The sequence below is a fragment of the Camelus ferus genome, chromosome 2 (genome assembly GCF_009834535.1).
Source record: "Camelus ferus isolate YT-003-E chromosome 2, BCGSAC_Cfer_1.0, whole genome shotgun sequence".
NCBI classification, from domain to species: Eukaryota; Metazoa; Chordata; class Mammalia; order Artiodactyla; family Camelidae; genus Camelus; species Camelus ferus.
This window is the reverse complement of record NC_045697.1, coordinates 11,720,487-11,746,179: the sequence shown is the minus strand read 5'-3', so window position 1 is coordinate 11,746,179 and position 25,693 is coordinate 11,720,487. Positions and strand designations below refer to the sequence as shown.

General features: G+C 40.0%; 1 protein-coding gene across 4 annotated transcripts in view; it reads left to right on the top strand.

Moving 5' to 3' along the window:
* Positions 1-20,155, top strand: part of QDPR (quinoid dihydropteridine reductase) — a 93,712-nt gene extending 73,557 nt beyond the window's left edge. The window contains exons 8-9 of one of the 4 annotated variants that reach the window (XM_032494510.1): positions 2,755-2,819; positions 18,039-18,364. In XM_032494510.1, coding sequence (XP_032350401.1) covers positions 2,755-2,819; positions 18,039-18,349 — 376 coding nt within the window. In that variant the 3' untranslated portion in view covers positions 18,350-18,364. Of the gene's footprint in view, positions 1-2,754; positions 2,820-3,526; positions 3,724-18,038; positions 18,365-19,670 lie in introns of those variants that run through there. The other 3 variants (XM_032494516.1, XM_032494522.1, XM_032494527.1) reach the window with 3 other exon arrangements.
* The last annotated feature ends 5,538 nt before the right edge of the window (positions 20,156-25,693 follow it).

Sequence of the window (25,693 nt, the reverse complement as noted above, 5' to 3'; positions counted from 1 at the left end):
AAACTTGAATCCATAAAGCCATTTTGATTTCTCATTATTTTTCTAACTGCTGACACTCATCAGAGGAGATCAAATGTTAACCAAGTACAGGAAGGATTGACCTTATTGACACACTTTATCTATATGAGGCTGAATTCTTTTACTAAAGCACCGAGGGCTTCTTAAATCCCATTGTTTGTTTGTGTGTGTGTGTTTAATAGCCAACAACATATTTTTCTGTTCATTCTCTCACTTGAGACTTACACAAAAATCTGGCAGGGAAGTTTTGGTAACCCTGTTCTACAGATGAGGAGACTGGGACTTGAAGGGTTAAAGTGCCCCGGGTCACACAGCTAAAGAGACAAGAGCTTGTACCTGAAACCTACTGCATCTGTCTCCCAGCTCCTAAAACTAGAGCCATTGCTCAGCAAACGTGTCTGCATCTAGAACTTCTCAGCGTGTCTGAAACCAAATCTTGTTCATCACCTACCCCTCATCCAGGCTAACGATACAAATTTCCCCTCAGTTATCTAAGCCAGAAACTCCAAACGTTCTTGAATCTTTCACCTTCCTATCCTTGCTCCCCCTACCCTCTATTTAAAACTCCATTTTTTATCTTGTACCAAAATATCTCTCAGCCCTTACTGTTCCTATGTCTATATCGTCATGGTCTGTCACATAGATTCATATTAATTCGATAGTCCCCTACCTGGTATAGAGTTAGGTGTCCCTGTCTCCTGTTTCAAGTCAAAGGCGTCGACATCAAATCGTGGGGTCTGAAGTCAGACTGCTTGGATCTGAAACATGTTTTCACTGGTAATTGGCTAAGACTTTCTTGGCAAGCTCTTTAGCCTCCCTTGCCTGAAGTCCACATCTGTTAAACGGGGAAAACAATAGTAATGACCTTATTGGATGGTTGTGAACATTAAATGAGGTGAGATGTGTCATGTCCTTAGAACGATGCCTAGGATCTAGGAAGCACTCAACAAACGCCAGCTGGTGTTATCAGTCATCTTCCTCTCGGAGGCTGGAGCGATCTTTCTGAAATGTAAACCCAGTCAGACTACTTTCCTATTGAAAAGCCTTCAGTAGCGCTTAGAACCTACACAGTATCATTCCAGACTTTTTCTAAAGTTCAAAAATAGCTAACGACCATTGATTGTATTCTACCCTACATTCCAGGCACTTCAGATGTGTTATTTAATTCTTTAAAAGGTAAATAGAGGAGGAGGGAATAGCTCAGTGGTAGAGTTCATGCTTAGCATGCACGAGGTCCTGGGTTCAATCCATCAGCACCTCCATTACAAACAAATAAATAAAAGGTAAGTGGAATTATACTACACATATTCTTCTCCATCTTGTTATTTTTTCCTTCAACTCATTACTCTCTGTTTCTGGGGTCAGCAACTTTCTGAATCTGAAAATCTCTTTTCTGATGATAAGAGGCCATGTAATCCTGTGGTCAGCAGCTTCCTGATTGGGTGGTTTCCTGCCCACCCTCGTGGGCAGTTTTCTCAATCCTGATAGAGGAATTATGATTCCTGGAAGTTCAGCCTCTGCTGAGGCTGATTTCTCCAGGCTTTCTAATAATTTATAATAAACCAGCTAGAGAAATTTCCATTTTCTGCAACTGAACCCTAAGTGAAAAGTGATCCTTTGTGATCCTTCGTAATTTTTTGCCAGTGTTTAGAAAGCTGTTCAATTTTACAGGTAGGTCATAGTATTACCTGCAAATGTAGAATGCTTTGTCCCTTTCTTTCTAAAATGCTTTATCTCTCTTATTGTCTTCTGTTATCGAAATTACCAGGACCTTTAGCAAATTATTGAATACTAGTGAAGACAGCTGGTGTCCCTGTGCTGTTCCTGAGTGGGCATTATTCTAGTGTTTCACCATCAAGTGTGATATTTTCTGTTGGTAGATACCCTTTATTAGCTTAAGATTTTTGTTTATTTGTTTGTCTTTAATTAAGCTGAGTGTTGAATTTTATAAAATACTTTATCAAATACTGGCCATCCGGATATACCAGAGGAGCTGTAAAGTGCTTCCTTTAAATGGAAAGGTGAAAGTTCTTAACTTGGTAAAAAAAAAAAAAAAGAAAAGAAAACATTGTATGTTGAAGTTGCTGAGATCTACAGTAAGAATGAATCTATCTTTGAAACTGTGAAGAAGGAAAAAAATTCATGCTAGTTTTTCTGTCACATATCAAACTATAAAAGTTACAGCCACAGTGTGTGTCTCGTTAAGATGGAAAAAACATTAAATTTGTACAATGAGATATTTTGAAATTGAGAGAGACCCCATTCACATAACTATTATAGTATATTATTATAATTGTTCTATTTTGTTATTTGTTATTATTGTTTATATCTTACTGTGTCTAATTTATAAATTAAACTTTATCACTGGGAAGTATGGGTGGAAAAAACAGTATATATAGGGTTTGGTACCACACGCTGTTTCAGGCAAACACTGGGGGATCTTAGAACGAACCCCTATGAATAAGGGGGGATACTATATGTATATATATCGATTATGAAAAAAGAAATATATATTATACAGTGTATGTATGACATATGTATAATTATATACATAAAATTATGTAACGTATATTTCTTTTTTATAGTATCTAACTATATACATATATTTCTTTTTTCCTAATCTGTTATGATACTGAATTTCATCAATGTATTTTTCCCTAATGCTGACCCATTCCTAAGATTTTCCCTAGTATTTAAAAAATATGTTGCCAGATTTGATTTGCTCACATCTTCCAGGCATACCTCGGAGATTTTGTGGGTTCAGTTCCAGACCACCAGAATAAAGCATATATTGAAACAACGTAAGTCACATGATTTATTTGGTTTCCCAGTGCACATAAAAGTTACGTTTACACTATACTGAAGCCTATTAAGTGTGCAATACTTTATCGCTAAAAAATGCTATCATCTGAGCCTTCAGTGAGTTGCAGTCTTTTTACAATAGTAACATCAAAGATCACGGATTACAGAACGTAGTGACAAATATACTAATGATGAAAAAATCTGAAATATTTTTAGAATAACCAAAATGTGACACAGAGACAGAACGGGAGCAAATGCTATTGGAAAAATCACACTGATAGAATTGCTCAATGCAGGGTTGCCACAAACTTTCAATTTATAAAAAAAGCAATGTCTGTGAAGTACTAATAAAATGAAGTGCACTCCTTATATGTTTCCATGCTCTGAAACAGCTGAAACAAGGTTTAGCACTTTTCTTGCAAAACAATGTTATAGAACAGGCTTGTTGGCTGATTTGTCCTAAATCTTTGCCTTTATTTCTCACTCTTTCTTAATTATTAACCTATTCTTGAGTCAAATTTGTTCATTTATATATTTTTAGAAACTCATACATTCCACCTAGATGAAAGTTGAATTTGTACTCTTATTATAATAGCGAACCTTTACACATTGCCAGCTATGGTACCAGGCATAGTGTTAAGTACTTTTATATATAGGGCACTTAATCCTCCTTGAAGTTAGTACTATTATTATAACCATTTTACAGATGGGAAAATTGAGGCCCGGAGGAGAGATTTAGTACCTTGCCTACCAAGTGATGGAACTGGGATTCAAACTCAAGTAATCTGGTTTCAGAGACTATTGTATTTTTTTAATCCCTCTATATCTGTAGCTATGCCTGTCTTCTCTTTCCTAAGAGTTTGTTTCTGCCTTCTTATTTTCTTTTAATAATTAAATGTGCTAAAGGATTGCCATTTTTGATATTGTCACTTTTATTTCTTCGTCCAAGGGACCAGTTTTCATTTTATTGATTGACTATTTAAAAATTTTATTTTATACTTACAGTTTCTTTTACATTTGCTTCATTTATATTTTTATATATTATTCCTTTCTTCCCTGTTTTCTATATTTATTTTTTGTTTTTTAATTTCTTGAGTCGAATGCTTATATAATTTAACCCAATAAACACATCAAAGACCTCTAAATACCGCCGAGGCTGTGTCTCAAAGATTTTGCTGTATGTTGTCACTCGTGTTAATTTTGAAAGAATCTATAATTTTGGTTTTGATTTCTGCTTTTACTTGGAAGTATTTAAGAGAGCTCTTTAAAATTTCTAAGTCATGATTTTTGGGGGTTGGATGACGCTCGTTATCTTTTGTTGTAAGTTTCTAATGCCACTGGATTGTGGAATAATCTCTATTTTTGCAGCCCAGTGGGGATTTTGTGTGCCGCCTTTATTTGTAAATGTTTCATGAATGCTTAAAAAATGTATTTTCTCTGTTACGTACAATTTTTTATATAGCTGTTTGATTAAACTTGTTATTTGTGAAATACAAGCCTCTACTTCCATATTGAAAACACAATCATTTTCTAAGAAATGTCTATTAATCCATCCCACTATGATGGATTAGCCCAGTTCTGCTTGCTCTTCTAACAATTTTTGCCTTGTATATTTTGAAACAATTATGTTAAGCGCTGTTGTAGGTATTTGGTGAATTTTATTTTTTATCAACTTAAAAATTTTGATGTCTAAATGCTCCACCCTTTAAATTTTATCTCACTTTAATATCATGACACTGTCTTCTTTTGAGAAGCTCACATTGGAAAATTGCAGCTAGCATTTGCCTGATTTATCTTTTTCCGTCATTTTATTTTTAAATTTCCAAGGTCTTATTTTAATGTGATTCCAGCAAAAAAAAAAAAAAAAAAAAATACAGACAATGTTTATTTGTTTGTTTGGTTTGTTTGGTTTCCGTGACCAATCTGGGAGTTTCTGTGTGGTTAATGTAACCCAGATATATTTGTTGTGATTAGTGATATGGTTGAATTTATTCTTGCTGTCTTATTTTCTGTTTTCTTAGTTCCTTTTTCTTTCTTTCCTTTGTTGAATTTATAACGCTCTTTGTTATACTTTTTTCTCTCAGTTTTTGGAACATGTGTATGCTATTTACATTATTCTAGTATATCCTCTTAATTATTGATGTGCACTTAAAACAAATTTAAAAATCAGTATCTAGAATTATTCTCAATGTCCTTAATCTTGTACCTTATTCAATCATCTAAATTTCTTATCATATTGCTGTGGTTCTCTGTCTCTTGCATTTAATGGAGCAGTAATATTTCTGAAAAATAAATTGTGGACCTTTATAGGGTTGTCAAATTTTATTTTGTTAAATAAGGACATTAAAAAAAAAAACAAACCAGCCAACCCTACCTGTCATCTGCCATCTCCTGTTGCCAACATTTCATAACAGGATGTTTTAATGCCAACAAATTATTAGTGTTTTAGAAAACACTGTCCTTGTTTTTCTTTTTAAATTGTGGATCAATGAAAATTCTACCACAGCCTGATACTGAAATGAGGACTGGCTTTTGGGAGTCGTTGTTTTACAACTAATTTTTTTCAGCCTCTTTTCCCCTCCCCCACTTCCCACTGTTTCTTGAATATTCCAAACCCTCCTCCATCCTTTCTGCTTTCCTTCCTTTTCTCCATCCCTTTCTTTAATTCTTTCTGGCTCTATGCATTTGCACATAATTTTTAGCTCTTCCTGAAATGCCTTTCTTCTGCTCTTGTACACAGAAGTGATGGTTTACATGAGGGTTAGATTTTTGAAGAATTTACATAATTCAAAACTAACATAACTAAAGATTAATTTTCTTGCAGATCTGACAAAAGTATTTCTGATGGTGGGTATTTCTGTTTACCAGCTCAAATGCTAGTAGTGTAAACATTGTCTACAATTCATTTGGTATAATAACAGTGAAAATAAACAATTCCTGATGAATTAAACGATGGTTTGGGAATTGCACAATTTTGAATTTTGTGCATAAAATGGCACTTTATTAATATTTTTATATCACACAGTTTCAGATTAATTCAATGTTGCATAAATATGCAGTCACCCTCTATTATACTCACTTCTCTGATTTCTCATTAGTGCTTGATTGTATCTGTGATATAATCGGAATATTTGCATCAGGAAGCTTCACTCATTCTCCTCAAGAGAGGAGATGCTATTCTGGTTTCACAGAGCCTGAGCCTTGACTGGGCAAAGTGACTGTTTAATAAGAGTACGGTACCTTACAGGGAGGTGGCACTATATCCATTATGTCCAGTTTTCCCGGGTTAGCCTTGGTTAATTACATTAGCCACCATGTAGTCACAGTCAGGACTCACCAGCAGCGGGATCCCCTGTGCATCCCATTTCCAGGTGCCTGCTTCCTCTTTTGGTTCTGCCTTGCTCCCTGCACATGACAGGATAAGGCAGGGAGGCTCAGTCCTACAGGCCTTGCCATCTTAGATTTGGGACAAGAGATAACTGGCTTCTTTGAATCTTGAGTCTTTTCATATATTCCAATCCAGTATTCACTTGAGCATGAGGCATTAGGCATTTCCAGCTGCTCTGTCTTCTATTAATGTTGTGCTTTGTTTCGTCCTGGTGGCCTGTGTATGCAGACAAACCTTGGAGTTGTTGTGGGTTCAGTTCCAAACCACTACAATAAAGCAAATATCATAGCAAAGTGAGTCACATGAATTTTTTGATTTCCTAGAGCATGTAAAAGTTGTGTTTACACTATACGGTAATCTATGAAGTGTGCAATAGTATTACATCTAAAAAATAACTGTGTAAGTTGTCTATATATATATATTTTCAGATTCTTTTCCATTAAAACTCATTACAAGAAATTGAATATAGTTTCCTGTGCTATACAGTAGGTCCTTGTTGTTTATCTGTTTTATTAAATGTTTTAATTAAAAAGTACTTTATTGCTAAAAAAAGCTAATCGTCCTCTGGGTCTTCAGCAACTTGTAATCTTTTGGCTCATGGAGAGTCTTGCCTCAGTGTTGATGGCTACTGACTGATCATTGTGATGGTTGCTGAAGATTGGGGTGGCTGTGGAAATATCTTCAAATAAGACAGCAATGAAGTTTGCTGCATTAATTGACTCTTCCTTTCATGAATGATTTCTCTGTAGTGTGCAATAGTGTTTATAGTGTTTTACCCACAGTAGAACATTTAAAATTGGAGTCAATTCTCTCAAAACCTGACACTGCTTATCAACTAAGTTTATGTAATATTCTAAATCTTTTATTGTCATTTCAACAGTCTTCACAGCATCTTCACCAGGAGGAGATTCCATCTCAAGAAACCACTTTCCTTGCTCATCAGTAAGAAGTAACTCTTCATCTGTTGAAGTTTTATCACAAGATTGCAGCAATTCAGTCATTTCTAATTCTAGCTCACTTGCTACTTCCACCACATGTGCAGTTACTTCCTGAAGTCTTGAACCCCTCAAAGTCATCCACGAGGGTTGGAATCAACTTCTTCCAAACTCCCATTGATGTCGGTAGTTTGACCTCTTCCCATGAATTATGAATATTCTTAGTGGCATCTAGATGAGTGAATCCTTTCCAGAAGGTTTTAAATTCACTTTGCCCAGATCCATCAGAAGAGTCACTATTTACAGCAGCTATAGCCTTATGAAATGTATTTCTTACATGATAAGACTTGGAAGTCAAAATGATGCCTTGTGTTAGCAGGCATGAAAGCAACATGAATCTTACTGTCCATCTCCATCAGAGCACTTGGGTGACCAGGTGTATTGTCAATGAGCAGCAATAGTTTGAAAGGAATCTCTTTTTCTAAGGAGTGGTTCTCAAAGGTGGGCTCAAAATACTCAGTAAACTATGTGATAAACAGATGTGCTGTCATCCAGGCTTTGTTGTTTCATCTATAGAACACAGTCAGTGTGGCATTAGCATAATTCTTAAGGGCCCTAGGATTTTCATAATGGTAAATGAGCATTGGCTTCAACTTCAAGTCACCAGCTACATTAGAGAGTTAGCTTGTCCTTTGCAGGTTTGAAGCCAGGCATTAACTTTCCTCTAGTTATGAAAGTCCTACTTGGCATCTTCTTCCAACATGAGGCTGTTTGCGTACATCGAGAATCTGTTGTTTAATGTAGCCACCTTCATGAATGACATTGGCTAGCTCTTCTGGACAACTTGCTGCAGCTTCTCCATCAGCACCTTTATGTTATGGAGATGGTTTCTTTCCTTATCTGTCATGAACCAACCTCTGCAAGCTTCAGACGCTTCTTCTGCAGCTTCCTCACCTCTCTCAGCCTTCACAGAATTGAAGAGAGTTAGGGCCTCGCTGTGGATTGGGCTTTGGTTTAAGGGAATGTTGTAGCTGTTTGAGCTTTTATCCAGACCACTCCAACTTTATTCGTGTCAGCAACAAGGCTGTTTTGCTTTCTTATCACTCATGTGTTCCCTGGAGGAGCACTTTTAATTTCCTTTAAGAACTTCTCCTTTGCATTCACAAGTTGGCCGTTTGGTGCAAGAGGCCTTGGATTTGGCCACCTCAGCATTCGACATCTCAGCTTCCTCACTAAATTTAATCCTTCTAGCTTTTGGTTTAAAAGGAGAGACATGTGACTCTTCCTTTCACTTGAACACTTAGAGGTCATTATAGGGTATTTGATTGATCTAATATCAATATTGTTGCGTCTCAGGGAATAGGGAGGCCCCAGGAGTGGGAGGGAAACGTGGACCAGCCAGTGGGTGGAGCTGTCAGAACACGCACAACACTTATCAATCAAGTTCGCCGTCTCCTGTGAGCATGGTTCATGGTGCCCCCAAACAATTACAATAGTAACAACGCAGATCACTGATCACAGGTCACCATAACAAATAAAATAATGACAAAAATTTGTAAATATTATAAGAATTACCAAAATGTGATACAGAGACATCAATTGAGCAAATGCTGTTGGAAAAATGGCACTGATAGACTTGATCCAGGCAAAGTTGCCACATATCTTCAATTTGTTTAAAAAAAAAAAGCAGTATCTGCAGAATGCGGTAAAGCCAAGTGCATTAAACAGGGTATCCCTGTGCAGCTCCCTCTGCGGGGAGCGGGCGGTGTGAGTGTGGAGCCATCAACAGTCCTCTCCCTCTTCCTAACAGGCTTGTGCAGTGTGTTGTGGTCGGGTGCGAGGTAACGTAGTCCTGCCCCCCCACCTCCGGCGAAGGTCCTGGTGCTCAGGGTCTGTATCTTATTTATATTTTAGGCTCAGTCCCCGAAGGCTCTGATGTTTAACATCTCTGATTAAATGAAACTGCCTCCCTGTTAAACTATTCCCTCTGAATAGACAAATCTTCCTTCTGGCTAAATGAAATATCTTACCTGCTGTATATTAAGTGTAATTTCCTCCTCCGTGTGCATGGGGACCGTCTGGCAGATGCCACTTATTGTGACTCTTCTGGTACCTGAAGGCAGATATTGTTACCCTCAAATTCTATTTCTCTGGATTAAAAAGCCACAATACATCCAATATTTCCCCACTGTGACTCTGTGATCCAACAGTTGAATCATTTTGTTCTTCCTTGGACCTTCTCCAGTTCCTTCTCATCCCTCTTCAGATGTGGAGGCCAGAAATGCAAGCCAAGTCTAGAGGAGGGATTCCTCGCTGGCACGTTTACATCCTCATCTCTCAGCTCAGCCCTGATCATCTTCATTCTAGACACGCTTCTGGCTCATTCCATTTGCTGCCCACTGTGGTCCCATGGGCTTTTATCCTCTTTCTATTTCTTTGCAGTTCATTGACCCTCTTGTATCTGTGGGTTTTCTTCGTTTTGGTTATAGGCTAATATCTTCTACTTAAAGCCTATTTCTTGGCATCCTTTGATTTTGTGGCTTGTTAAATTCAAAGTCTACTTGACAAATTATACTGTGGAATTTTAGCAAGTCTGCCCAACTCTTCATGAACTCTGTTGACTGCTGCTAGTAACTGATTGTTATATATTTGTTTGAGACTTTACTCAAGGGATGCACTATCTGATACAGTAGCCACTAGCCACATGGGACTACTTCAAATTAAATTACTAAGGTTAAATAAAATTTAAAATTCAGTTTCTCTAGCCACATTTCAAGTGCCCAGTAATCACACGGGGCTGGGAGCCACCACAGCAGAGAGCACAGAAATAGAAGACTTCTCTTACGTAGAAAGTTCTGTCGAATGATGCTGATCCAGCGTGTTTTCCAGCTTGAAGAATCGTTCTGGTGAAGCAACGTGGCCATGTCGATGACCTCAAATCATAGACTTATAGATACTCTAGGCCCATAATTCTCAGTATTTTTACTTCTGAGAACTTCCATATTTACTTTTCCATTTCAACAGCTGTGTCTTGCAGGGTTCTCAGTAGATCAAAGATAATATCTTCCCCCTACTTGTTAAATCAAAGCATAAACAAATGTAATGTCATCTGTTAGGAGGCAAATATGACTACATGGAGCTGATATAATTCTAGCTGAAATTTAAAAAAAAAAGAGTATGATTTTTCAGGTTTCGTGGTCTTATCACAGGTACAGGTATATTTACATTTCAGTCTTGAATTTCCAAAAGGGCTTTCAGATCCTTATTATCCTCCCTCCTTCTAATTCTTTAAACCAGCCTGATGCAGATCCACAGCCCCGGATGGTGAGCTCCCGTCTGACTGCAGCCACCTCTCTGACTGGTTCCCCTCTCGCTGGTGTTTCATCTTCTCTTGCCCTCACCTGGTTTCCGTCAGTGGTCTCGAGTGGAGCGCTTTCATTCTAGGGGTCATGCAGTATTAGAAACTTTATATTTATTTATTTTTTCATTGGTTTAAATTTTCTGCTTTTTTGTGTATATTATGTAATGATTTTAACCTAGTAGTACAGTGCTACACATACGTAGTTTGCGTACAGTGCAGGTGTATATGGGGCTCAAAATTCTTTTTAACGACAGCGCACAATCCAAGAGCATCCAGCTTCTGCTGACCATCACTCTGTCTTGGCTCTGCAATTTGGACTCTTATTCTGCTGGTATTCTTCCGGTCGTAACATTTGCATTTGTGCCTTTCCCTAAGCAGTGTCAGCCCCTTGCCCTACCTGTATCCCTGTGGACTCCAACCCCAGATTGTGGCCTCTTGATCAGCATCCTGAGAAAACAGCTGCAAGAGCCCTACTTCTTTTAGCAGAAACTGCAACTTGGAGACCCTTTCTGACCTTTGTGAAAGCCTCAGCAGCCCAGGGATTCTAGGCTGGAAAACTTTGGTTTTATTCAACTACATTTTTTTTTCTTTTTGTTCCCTGAGTTGTAAGACAAATTTCATTCAAAATTTAATAAAAGGTTCAAGGTCCAACCAAATATTGCTAGAAAGTTGACCTATAATTTTAATTTTGTTGAGTCTGTCATGGTTTCCTTTGTCCAGGCCACTCCTGCTCCCAGAGCTTCGCCCACCATATATACAAAGGGTGGCCTTTCGCCAAGTCTCTGTCGTTGGGCTCACCCACGAACCCCTCACCTGGAGCTATTTTGTGGACTTCATTTCATCCCACACATGGTTGACTCTTCATCTGCCCTCCTTGCTCAGTTCTTGTTCCAGTCTTTGTTATATCTATTTAGTGTTTCAAGGTCTTGTCTCCCTGGCTCTAACCTGACTTCTCTTGACAATGATCTGGACCTGCTCCTGAGGCGTTTGGTAGGACTTTCTTGGGGATGAATTGCTCAGGTCTTCATACACCTCCCTGGTTGTTAGTCTCGCCTCACTTATCCCAGTCCTTTGGGTGATGTACAGTATTTTCTCCAGCCTCTTGCCTTCATTTTTATTAGATTTTCTCAGATCATTTCATTTATGAGCTGGAAGAGACCTCAGAGTCTCTTACCTAGTTTATTTTCTCAAAACATAAATTTAACAAAAGGACTCGCTCCAAGTTGTACATTGAACTAAAAGAGAGCCAACCTAGGGCTTGAGTTCTCCTGATCTTTCTCCTGGGTGTCTTTTAGCTTAATCAACATTCCCAAAATATTCTTGCTAAAAAATGTTCTCTGGTCAAATCAATTTAGGTAACAGTGGGTTAACCAAATTTAAATAGGTTTCTTCACTGCAAGAGTTTTTTTGAGCTTTTAAGATGGAGATTCTTAATATGAAACTCAGAGGTGGGTGGGGGTGCACTGTATTCAAAAATTCCCAACTTACTTGAAAACAGAACTCTATTCACTCAGAATTATGCTAGTGTTCCTTAGAACACTCAGTAGATGTGATGATATCATTTCTTCATGGCCACAGGTCCTTGAATATTTTCATGGGTAATTAAGTACCCCTCAAATATACATTTTTTCTTTTACCCACCACAGATCCTTTTAAATAACAGGCTACATGATTCTTGAACCATATTTACTAGATGAGGTCAAAGTGCAAGGTGCTAAAAGCAGATGGTCTCATTCAGCTTCACATCCCCCCGACCCCTGCCCAGGAGAATATGTGTAGGAGTTTTGGCATTCTACTCTGTGTTTAAGTTGGATCCCTATTTGTCAAACCTTTAGATCTGGTTTATGAATGTCAAGGTTAAATGGAGGTGAAACCAAATAGTTCTAGGAAAGCCAAGAGGCGAACGCTTGTAGTTAATCCAGGCTTGTTCTCAGGGAATTCAGCCTTTCCTGGAATTAGCACCCAGACATTGTTATTAGCACATTGACACCCAATCACCCATGTGCATTAGCCAAATTGACTGTGTTGATTAAAGATACAAATTATGTAATATGTTTAAATATCAAAATAAGATGGATTTAGTTTGACAGGAGAGCATTGCGTTGCTCTGTGTGTGTGTGTGTGTGTGTGTCTGACAGAGGCCATGAGAAACAACAGAGGCATGATAAGTTACCTCCAAAATCTCTATTTTGCAATTTTTTAAGAAGCAGTTTCTGGCAAAAATCTATTTTCCACTCTCTGCCTGGTATTACAAGGAGATTATTTTAAAGAATTAGTGTGACTATACTGTGAAAATCCTAGTAAGTGTGAAATCAGCTAAGAAATCAAATAAATTAAACATTATACTTGCCAAGTGAGACGTTGTAGTCTACTGATAAGTATTATAAATCTTCAGCTTCTGTGTCGTTCATGACAGAACCTGTGATTCTAGCTGGAACCATGTCACTTTAAGGAACGCTCTCATTTCATAAGGAGGTGTCTTTAATGGAACTAATAAATTGTTTATCACCTTTCAAAACATAGCCACACACAGGAATGATCATTGGGCAGAGGAAGGAGTCAGTTATAAAGGGTTCTGTAAGGTAGCAGAGTTATTTTTTATCGTTCATAAATTTCACAAAAAAGGGTGTAAGAGGGGCGAGATTATCTGCATTTAGAAGAACATAAAAATGAGAGTGAGGTATTCTACTGAATGTTTAGATGTAGTTACTGCAGCCTGTATCCCTGCATCTCTTAGGTTTTATCCTCGTAGGCTGCCAAGATACGCTCTCTACCCTTAAGCTTCATCAGATATTCACTCAGGGCATTGAAAAGGAGTTGCCTTCCAGGATCCCTGGAACCATTTATGTGTAATTACTTGCTACAGGAGAGACGAGCAAAGTCCTCATACGTCCAGTCCTTAAAGTCTCTGATATTTGCTCTAAGGAAAAAAATGCATATACAATAATTAGTTTTCCTCGACCGTTTCCCCTTATTTTGCCATGGAATTTCATTGCACACCATGGACTGTAAGATGCACCATTGTTTTAGGTACCACTAAGAAAGAAAGATGTTTCAGCTTAAACTATGACACACCATTGTTTATAAGATGCATCATTGAGATGTTAAAATTTGAGAAAATGTATTATCATCAATGAAATATGAGTCTTAATTTCTGGACCCATGTAGAAGGCTTTGTGCTCTGTAATATTTCCAGTGGAGTTTGGAGTTAGCTGGCCACCATGATATCATGGTTAGTGATAAGTGTTAGAGGGTTTAACTTTTATTTGTAATTACCTAAGTATTTGAATCTTTTATAATTATTTAACTTTTCATCCACTTATCTTCCTAATTGGATTGTAAGATTTTTAAAATTAGTTCTTTCACTCTTGCCCATAGTAGTGACTCTTTGAAATAGCAGATATTAGTAGGCATTCCAATTTATTCATTTGTCCATTCATTCGACAAAAGCATGTCCATATTGAACACCTACTAAGTGCCAAGTCATGTGCCAGGTAGAGGAAGCCAGTGAACATGGCCCAGGTTGTCTTTTCAAGGATCTCACTCGACAATAGGAGAGGAAACAAATATACCATCATAATACAGAACATCAAGTGATGTCACGTAGGGTCCAGGGGCGCATGGGAGCAGAGAGAGGGCCACATAATTGAGCCTGGGGTCAAGGAAGGCTTCCTGGAGGCAGTGAGGTGAGCCATGTTGAGGGTGGCTGTGGGTGTCAGTGTTCCAAGCAGAAGCACAGCAGGTGCAAAGGGCAAAGATAAGGAGAAGATGGAGAGTTTATGAAACTGAAAGAGGCTTCGTGAGGGTGGAGCACAGACTTGAGAAGGGAGTGGGGAGGTAGGAAGTAAGGTTGGACATGTAAGTAGGGATCAGATCATGAGGATCTTAGCTCTTTAATAATTTACTGTCACTTGTATTGTCAGTTGGTCAATCAACATGCATTTAGCTTCTTTCATGTTGTAGAAAAAGAAAGAATCATGACAGCAAATACTTACATAGCACCAAACACTGTTCCAAGTGCTTTGGATAAATCAAGCCATTTAGTATTCACAACAACCTATAAGGCGAGTGTTCCTGTCATCCCATCTTTCAGATATGAAAACCGAGGAACAGAGTGGTTGAGCAAGTTGCCTGAAATCCTACCACTGTGTCAAACCCACACAGTCTGCCTCCACAATCGGCACACTTAATGCCACTCCATAATCCCTTTCGATGATCAGTGACAGCTCCTGGGCTCAGCACGGCTGTGCCCTGTGGTAGCTGGTTGGTATGATGATGAATGGGAAGGCTAAAATTCTCTCTTCTTACCATGGTGGGGATGCTAACTGGAGATGAAGCCATGCTGAAGCTGTTTCTAAGTGGAAACAAACAAACAAAAAAAGTAGCTTGCTTTCCAATATCTGAGGTGGAGATACCCACACAGGAAGGGACACCAGACCAGGACCTGCCCCCAACATTGGTCTTTATAGCTGAAGAACCTGTAAGGTTTATACCATATGTGTCTGGGAGCCACTTGCTTCTTGAGCTTGATTTCAAAATGAACTTTTATTCACAACAGCATATTTCAATAAGGCTGAATAGGAAATGAACTTGAGAGGTAAGGATCTTGTAATTAACTTAGAAACAAAAGCACATAGTTTTCCTTGGTGACATTTTCCTCCACAATATGATATTTGATCTCTTCATTTTTACTACGAGAAGGGGCCATCCATCCACGCTTTCCTTTATTCCTGTTTTAAGACATTCTATTGGAAAGCATACATTTGGACGAATGCCAATCTCTTCTAAGTTAGCTGAGATATTCATGACTTTCAAATACCCTGCAATAATTATTAAGTGGGAATAAATATGAAAAATAACTGTCTAAGTAAATTCCCAGTTTTACCAGTGTGAGGAATAGATTTCCTTTTTCTGTCACTGAATATTATCACAGTGACAAGGAAAAGCATCTGAGTTTTGTCCAGCAGAGAAGAATCCTGGGAGGTGACCTTGAGCAGGTTTGGAAGGTGGAAATCTTCTGAGTGTTATGCATAAATCAAAAGTAAATTCTAAGCTGATCTCACTAGTTTGTTTTCATCGTCCCTTGCTAATTTTATTTTGTAAATCTCTTCACCTCTATTTACTTTGCTGGAAGATTTTCTTTCTTTGACGCTGAATGAGCACTACGTGTTCTAATTGGGTTCCAAGATTCTCTGATATGATCTCAATCTCACTTCTAAGAGAAGTGATTTTTAACAAGTCAGGTACTGTTTCCTTTCAAAGAATTGGCTAAACATGCAGTCATTTTAAAAGCGATCAAACTGTGATTTACTGTTTTCAAAGTATTTTTACAAACAAAATTATTTATTGGACTTCAGAATAGGTTCCTAAAATCCTGATTGCTGACGTTGAACTCGGGAGTACTGAAGAGAAACACAAAAGCCACATCATCCAGCCAATTTCCTGCTGAGACTTGAGGGCTGTTTCTTAAGGTTTGGGTGTCTTTGCTGCCACAAGTAAAAGGAGATTGGCTGCCTCAGTCCTGTTCCACTGAGTGCCTGTTGGCTCCTACGCCTGAGGACCGAATGGAGCCTGGACGTTGCATTCAGAAGTCAGTAGCTGGAGGTCTCCATTCAGCCTGTTGCTGGATGGGTGACCTTGGATGTGCACATAACCTTGCTAAGCTTTGATTTTCTTATGTGTGACACGGGGTCCCCAGTTGTGGCGGACATGCGGAAGGTGACTCCCAGTGAACACAACCTTGTTACATCCCTCTGTCTGAAGGTGGGAGGAACCTGTGAGCTGCCTCTAGCTGAGAGAACATGGCAAAGGTATGGAGATGTCAGTTCCTTGACTAGATTACATTATCTCAGATTGTCTTTGCAGGCTGAAAAGAGACCAGCCTTACCGGCTTTGAAGAAGTAACCTGCCGTCTTATGAGAGGTCTGGTGGAGAGGGTGCTATATACTGAGAGTTTGTTTCCCCCCACCCCAAGTCCATATGTTGAAATTTAATCCCCAAAGTGATGTTATTTGGGGTGGGGCCACTGGGAGGGGACCAGGTCATGAGGGTGGAGTATGAATGGGTTTAGGGACCTCACAGAAGAGATCCCAGAGAGCTCCCTCATCCTTTCTGTCATGTGAGGACGCAGGGCGACCATGAGAAGATGGCATCCATGACCAGGCAGCGGGCTGTCCCCAGACACCAGATCTGCTGCTGCCTTGGTGTTGGACTTCCCAGCCTGTAGAACTCTGAGAAATGAGTCATTATTATTCAAGCCTCCCAGACTAGGGTCATTTTTATAGCAACCACAACAGACTGAGACAGAGGATCCCACTGCAAGGAATCACAGGCAGCATCTGAGAGCTGAGAGCAGCTCCGGCTGGTGGGAAGCAAGAATGCAGGGAGATGAACGCTGCCAACAACTTGCATGAGCTTGGAAGTCGATTCTTTGCCAGTTGAACCCCCACATGAAAATGCTGCCTCCCGAGACCCTGAGCAGAAGGCAGCCAGGCCGAGCCTGGACTCCTGACCCGTGGAAGCTGTTAGATAATAAATACTTTTTTTTGGTAATTAGTTAAAAATTTTCAAAAATTATGGTAAAATACACATAATATGCAATTTATCATCTTAACTATTATTAAGTTCAGTTGTGTTAAGTATATTCACATTCTGTACAACTAATCTCCAGAATGTTTTCATCCTGCAAAACTGAAAACTCTGTACCCGTGAAATAGCAGCTTCCTATTTCCCCCTCCCCTAGCCCTGTCAAACGCTATTCCATTTTCTGTTCCATGAATTTGACTAATACAGATACTTCATCAAAACAGAATCATACAGCATTTGTCTTGTTGTGACCAACTTATTTCACTTAGTGTAAGTCTTCACAGTTCATCCGTGTTGTAGCACGTGCCAGAAGCTCCTTCCTTTTTAAGCCTGTATAATATTCCATTGGGAGTGTGTGTGTGTGTGTGTGTGTGTGTGTGTGTGTGTGTGTGTGTATTTATTTTTATTTTATTTATTTATTAACTTCTCAATGGACACCTGAGTTGCTTCCACCTTTTTGCTATTGTGAATGAATACGTGCTTTTAAGCCTCTGAGTTTGTGGCAATTTTTTTACCCAGCAAAAGAAAACTAATACAATAAAGAGACCACACAGGGACGTGGTAAAGATTAGGAAATAAAAATGTATAAACTATGAAGTATAATATAATTTTATAATAAGGTCACATCATTGGCACACTTAATAGAATTTAACAAACTAAAGATCAAAAAAAAAAAAAAAAGGAATCAAGTATATTTTTAAGCGTGAGTAATTCTGCCAGGCATTCCGTGCAGTGAGCTGACGCCCTGGCGTGAGCTTAGAAAGGGAAACGTGAATCTGCTGTTTCCTCAGATGCCTGAGGACCTCTAGTTGAGTGAAGTTCTAGTGTTTTTGGATGTATATATTTTGTATGCTTTATAATAAATTACCTCCAACATAGCAGCTTACATTGTTATCTTAGAGTCTCTGGATCAGGGGCCGGCACAACTTCACTGTGTTCTCTATTTTAGGGTCTCATGAAGCTGTAATCAGGTGTCAGCTGGGCTGCATGGCTTCTGGAGGCTCAACTAGAGAAGAGTCTGCTTCCAAATTCATCCATGTTGTTGGCAGAAGTGATGTCTTTGTGGTTGCAGGACTGAGAACTAAAGCTGTTTGCTGGCTGTTGGCTGGAGGCTGCTCTGGGCTCCAGGGTGTCTCCCCCAGGTTTCTGCCACGTGGTGCCTCCGCAGGCAGCTCACAGCACGGAAGCTTCCAGCAAGAGAGAGGATGGAGTCAGGATGGAGTCTTACATAATGTAACGGCAATGGAAATGACAGCATAGTTTTTAAAAAAATCCCCAGTGATTCAAATGCATAGTCGTGATTGAACAGTACTGCTGTGGTCTCAGTCCTGCCTTTTAGACATGAGACACTTGGGCTCAGAGTGGGAAAAAAGACTAATCCCAAATCACACAGGATATCTGAGGCAAAGCCAAGCCTAGAACTCAGGGATCTGAATTTCGCTTCATGCTTTTGCTATTACATTATGCTGTCTTCTTAACTTGGAATTTGTGGACTACAGTTCACTTCTTTATAAGCTTTGGGGGAAAAGACTTCACTAGCAAACTTCTAGTTTTCAGTGGTGTGCTGGAGCTGGCTCGCCCTGGCTCCTGGTTTCTCCTCCCAACTCCTCATCTCAGTGATTTCACAGCAGTAGCTCAAAACAGGCTGTGGTGGAAATATTTACACCATGGAAATTGGCAAACACCTTATATCAAGCTTCTCACCACCCACTCCAACTTGGACAACTGGCAGACCTTTACAAGCACACCACTGCTTTAATTTGAAAAATGCAGAATGTGTTTTTACAATAAATATGACACAATTGTGTTTGATCTTGGTCAAAATGCAAATCGAGTTAGGTAAAGCAACAGTATGAACAATACTGCAGCATGTGTCTTCCTTGTAAGTCAGACACGATATTAATGTTTAATCAATGTTTGGTGGATGACAGGATGAACCGTCTGGAGTTTATTTCCCACATTTCTTGTCTCCAGAGTTAGTGCGGACTGGTTGTGTTCGCCCCACAAGCTGCTGATATATCCACAGAGCAGTCAGGCTGTCCATTCCGCTGACTCTGTAAGGTACGACTTGGATTGAATTCAAGGTGCATCCTTACCCTCCAGATTCCTGAAATGGAAGCTTTGGGGTCCCTTTACCTGCTTCTCTGGGCAGAGTCTTTGGTGTGTCGGGGGAAAAACCAGAAAATTGTTTACTGAAAATAAATTCTGTTGGACTCCCAGAGTGAAAATTTCCACCTACTTCTGCCCTGAGGGGGCCTGGAGGAAGGGTTCCAGTCTCAGTTCTGTTTCACAGCAATGAAGTGTCGCTGCTTTGAGCTTTGATTTCATGGGACTCTCGGAGGCCTGCAGCCCCAGGATGGAGCAGTAGGCTGGACCGTCTCTGAAAACATTTCCAAAGAATTTTCCTTTGATGTGAGGGTCTTGCTCACTCGGTGGCTTGTCAGGGCTTTTGACTCCAAGTTGTGAACCACGAACTTTGCATAGATCTTTCTCTTTCCCCTTTCTCCAGGTCAGTGCTTCTCAACCAATAAAGACCTTTATTGATCTTTGACTGCTGTGTTCATCTCTCTTTGTTTTTGAGGGAAGTCAGTGCGAAGAAAGAGGCAGCATGATCTGACTGAAAAGGCACAGATGTGATGTTGGGCAGACCTGCACAGCGCTACCACTTACCAGCCGTGTGACGCCCGGGCCAGCTGCTCTCTGAGCCTCAATGTTGGAAAATGGAGCCAGTAATACCTGTTCTTCAAGGTTGTTTCTTTTGGGAAGATAAGTGGAAATTACATGTAAAACGATGAGCCACGTGCCTGCACACAGCCAGGACTCACTGAGTGGTAGGGCTCTCTAGTGGGGATTCCCTGTAAGAGCAATAGTAAATATTTACAGAATATTTATGAATATTCAATATTTAGCGATTTGAATGCATGCATTTCACTTTCTCTTCACAACACCTTCTGTAATTTAGGAGAGCAAGTCCGTCCTCAATGAGGTTTTCATTGATAATTTTTTCTAAGTTTCTCTCACCTGCATCCCAATGCGCTGCTGAATTTTCCCTGCAGCTCTTTCCATTGTCAGGAATTGCGTTATCTGTTACATGTTTACAGTTTGTTTTTATCTGTTAAAATACAAGCTCCAGTGAGGGAAGAAACTTTGTTTTGATCTCAATTGTACCTCCAGTGCTTGGCTTTATAATAAATAATCAATGAATTTTTTTTAATGAAAGAGGTAAGTACTAAGACTATCTTCATTTTGCCCCGCAAAGAAACAAACTTAGATATGTTAAATGAATTATTCTAAGGTTCTTCAGCTAGTAAAAGGTATATAAAAACTGGGATTGGAATTTAGATTGTCAGATTCTGGAATCTATGTGCTTAATAACTACCTCAGCCAGCCTCGTATTCCATAGTTGAAGTTTTTAAAGAGAGCTGATGTGTTTCTCAAAGTCTTTGTTAAGCTACATTATGAGCTCAGCATTGTGGTGGGAGACATGAGATTTAGAAAAGAAGCTTAATTCAAAGATATTTGTTTTGGAAGATATTATATTCTGGGAAGGTAAAGTGTACACCTTGACACAGAGAGTAACCTAGGAATACACTTGGTGAAGTTCTCAAAAGTTGAAGAGGCAAGTATGTGGCTTTATCTCATCAGAGATGGGGCAGCAGTAGGCTCCTCTCCAATTCATTTGTTCATTTATCCAACGACATTAAATACTGACAATTGCCAGGCACTACACCTGTTACACACTTAGAAGATGTAGAGGAATAAGTGATGGTCCTACAGACTCAGGGAGCACACGGTTCCTGGGAAATGCAGACACACGCAGAATTAATTATGAAGCAGTATATTAGGTTATAATTGTATTTTCATAGACTATCAGTTATACCACAGGGAGAAGGAAGAGGCAGGGTCAGCAGGTAGCCAGGGCCCAGCTGATGAAGGGCCATTTTTGATACATTAGGATTTTGGCTTTGTTGTTCAGGTCAGTGCTTCTCAAGTCAGAGTGATTTTGCATCCCTCCAGGAGACATTAGGTGGTATTTGGAGATAATTTTGACTGTCACAACCGGTGGCGGGGGTGGTGGTGGTGCGTAACACAAAGATGTGGCTAAACATCTGACAATGCAGGGACCGTGGCTCTCAACAGAGAATTTTCTGGCTCTAAATGTCAATAGTGCCAAGGTTGGGAAATCCTGCTTTCAGAAAGGGAAGCGGGTTATTGCAGATCCGTAAGTGAGTTTCTAACACAGTTCTTGTGTTGGACAATCTGTATGGAAGGCAGATTTGAGGGGCTAAGACTTGAGGCAAGAGGGTAGGCTCCCCCAGCAGCACAGGGGCCGTTGTAGTGGAAGAGAAGAGATGGGTTGAGGACTTGGTGATTGGATGTGAGTGGGGAAGGAGAGGGATTGGTCAAGTTTCTGCCTTGTCTGGTACAGCCATCACCTGATGTCCACCCAAGAGTAAGACTAGATATTGGTGGGAAGCATTGTGATCAATTTAAGCAAGCAGATCTGAGATACCCATGGGTCACCCAGGCAGAGACATCGAGCAGATATTGGGCATGCAAATTGGAAGCTTAGAGAAACATGACTTTGAAGTCATCAGCTTAGAGTAGTGACAAGTGAATTACCCATCTGGGGAGAATGTGTAGAATAAAAACAACAGTGGGTCCAGACTATTACTTTCAGAAATACATGCACAAAGGAGTAGCTAGAAGGTGAGGAACCCTTGAAAGAGACTAGGGGGCAATATTCTGAGAGGTAGGAGGGTTAGGGGGAAGGTGTGTTATGGAAGCTGAGGAAGGAGGGTTGTGGGAGGAAATGAATGCTCAGCAGAGTCCAATGTTGCTGACAGTTCCTAAGAGAGGACTGAAAAACGTCCATTGAGTTTGGAAATTCAAAAAACCTGGATGACCTTGAAGAACACATTCTATTGGTTTGATGGTGGCAGAAGCCAAGTTTCAATGGGTTGAGGGGAGAATGGAAAGGGTAGAAGTGAATATAAGAGAGAGTAGACTATTCTTTTTGGAAGTTTGGCTGGGAAGGGAAGGAGAGAGAAGGAAGTGATGTTAAAGATGTTGCGTACAACTTACATCAGTTTGCCTATGCCCAACTCCTTAGTTCTTTTTGTGATAATAGTAGCCACCAAATTGTTGGCATGTGTGAGAGTGACCACCATTCTCTTACAATTTCATTGCCACGTTTTATAATGAAAGCGAGTGTTAGACCAAATTCTGGCACACATACAGATATTTATTCACCAAGCATGTGATATCTAGCAGGCAAGATGATGCATTCAAATGTTCTGAAAGTCTCATGAACCCTCAACTTCCCGACCTTTTCAGTAGTATGACCTTCATTTTGATGAAAGGTTCATACAGTGCTATCTAATTATTATCAGGCAACCAGAAATCCTCTGACCCAATAGCTAGACGCTGTTAGAAATCAGGTCTCAAACACCATTTCTACAATTAGATGCTTTTTAGGGTCTTATACCTTCTTTAGGCATGGGCAGTGTATTGGATTGAATAGTGTCCCCCCAAATTCATGTCTACCTGGAACCTCAGAGTGATCCTTATTTGGAAATGGGTCTTTGCTGATGTAGTTAGTGAGGTCATAGTGGATGAGGGTGGTCCAATGACCTGTGCCCTTATAAGAAGGTTGTGTGAAGACAGTGAGACACAAAGGACGGGATGTATAAAATGGAAGCAGAATTTGAAGTGATGCAGCCACAAACCAAGGAGCACAAAGGATTGTGGAGAATCACTAGGAGCTAGGAAGAAGTAAGGATTTGTCTCCAGAGACTATAGAGGGAGCATGGCTCTGCCCACACCTTGATTTCAGGCTTCTCACCTCAAGAACTGTACTTTATGCTACCTTGTTATGGCAATGTTAGGAAAGTAATATAGCCGGAGCATCTCTCAAATATTTGTTGACTCACATGTCCTGAATTTCACCAAGGAGAGTCCCTTCCTAATTTCCCTGATGCTGATTAACAAAACACCAATTTCACCAGGGACAGCTCATTTCTGACCCTCATGATGTTCATTATCAGAGCTTCTGGTGTTAATTGTGATGGAGACAACAGAAGTGCTTCCATAGCAGCCCCCTCAGGAGTGTGAGCCCCGTTAGAAGGTTTCTGGAGGTCAACTGAGACAAACACAAGCCTTGTGCTGCACTTTCTGTGTTGAAGTGTCTTAAATTATGAACAACATTGGCAAGGGAGGTTTGTATTCTAGAATAGAAAGGTGTGGGCTCAGAGGGGAAATTCAGGGCATAGGAAGATTTGGAAAGTACAGAAGAAATAGGTCAGAGCAACTGATATGCACTGATAAACTTTCCCAATCAATGGAACCACCTGGAGCCTCTTAATGACTTTTCCCTTTTTACTTTTGCTAGAAAATCACCTTCTTTTTCCCTTTTCAGTTCAGTTATGGATTCCTAAAAAAAAAAATCATGGCCATGATTAGCATCACATACAGGGAGGCCAGTTTATCCCTGTTTGTCTGGACCTTTTCTGGTTTTAGCATTGAAATTCCTGCATCCTGGGAACCTCCCCAGTCCTGGGCAGGGCAGCCCCTGGGTCACTAAGTTCATGTATGTTTGAATAGAATCCTCTGCCCCTTTTCTGTCCTACCTCCCATATTTTAAGACTGAAATAAAGTAATAGTAAATAGTAAGATCTTGCTAGTTCCTACCTCCTGAACTGGGGCAGTTTAGCTGGGCTGAGCCCAGGGAAGGAAGTGGTAGCAGGGGAGAAGTACTATCTGAGGACACTCTGGCATCCAGACAGCCAAGCTTGGTTTAATCAGTTGGCTGAATTCCTCAATCTTTGATCTAAGTTGAAGGACATTGAATAGAAAGTCTTACAATCCATAAGATAGGTAGAGCGATCTGTAAAATCTATGTCCTGAATGAAGGTAAATCATTTGCATGAGAGAGGTGTGTTTTCCCTTGGCAAGCATGCTCTGTTGTCCCTGAGCGTCTCAAGAGCAGAGAAGTAGCTTCTAACCTGCATGGAACTTAGCTACCTGGGACATAACTGGTAACTAGGCAAGAGGATAAAAGCCCTCTGAGCAGCCGAAGGGGGGACACCAGCTGAAGATAGTAAACTCCTGCAATTTAAGTAACTGATGAACCCTCTAGACCCTCACTGTTTGTGGATTGTTGTTTTATACACAATTTTAAGGCCTGAATTATCCCTCTGGCTCTTAGCAATTTAGAAATGGGCAATGTGGATCTACTGGAAGGAGACCAATGGAAAGGAGAGGTGCCCACACATCCAAGAACACAAAGGAGAGAGAAAAACTGTAATGTGCAGTCACGTAATGTGCAGTCACAGAATGGGCAGTGGTTTGGGGTCACTTAGTTTGGAGGCACCCAACGCTACTGCCCTTGATAAAATCTGAGAGATACAACAATGATGATACTGATCAGACAGAAATGACACTGATGAGGGGATTCTAGACTTAGAAGCTGACAGCCAGACCCTGACAAATTTACCCTGTAAGGTCTCTCAGAGCCAGCTAACTGATCTTCCCTGGGTGGTGCTTTGACCATGTGCATTTTTTTCAAACTTCAGTGCCAGTTACAAATGAACAGATGTGTCAGAGAAGGTTGGAGTAGAGCATTCGAAAAAAATGAGGTGAAACTGAATCTTTAACCCAATAACAGACTATGATCTGTAGGCACTCGACTGTAGAGGTATCTGACCCCCGCCCCCAACACCCTAAACAAGAATGGCAGAGCAATATTAATGCTTTCCAATTTGGAAAGTAATCATTTGCAGATTTTACGGCTTTTGGAAGCGAGGATGCAGTTGTATCATCAGACTCATTTCGGCAGAAGCATGTGTGACATGATTTGGCCAAGAGCCCCGGGCAAACCACAATAAAAGTGTAGAGATATGGATTAAGCTGCAGATCTTATTATATGCAATAATTTCCCCAAAGCTTGGTGTCTGATCTAACAGCACTCAACTGGGGCTTCAGAAATCCACCGAGCTGTAGAATGGTGGGCAGGACTCCAGGCTTTTGGGAGTTTCTCACCGCTTTCTGATCACTGAACCCTTTCATATCTCCATGATTTTTCCACTTTTGACCCCTCCTCTGTGATATCCTTCCTTCTCTTTCCATCTGGAAAATTCTCTTACTCAACAGTAGGATCCAGCTTCCCTGCCTCTTCTGAACTTATAATTTATCTGTTTATATATCTGTCCCTTCCAATAAATCAAGGGCCACCACTTTTTTTTTTTTTTCTGAAAAGGCCAGATAGTAAATATTTTAGGCTCTTTGGTTTATCTGGTCTCAGTCACACCTACGCAATTGTGCCATTGTAGTGTGTGAGCAGCCCCAGAGAAGACACAAAGGAATGTGTGTGGCTGTCTTCCAATAAAACTACTTAGGGACACTGAAATTGGAATTTCACATATAATTTTCATGTGTCACCAAATATTCTTCTTTTGATTTATTTTAATGACTTCAAAATGTAAAAAATGATCCTTAGCTTGCAGGGTGTACAAAAATAGGCAGCAGGACCGATTTGGCTCATAGGCTATAGTTTGTGGTGTTAGTTTTCTATTGCCACAAATTACCACAAATTGAGCAGCTGAA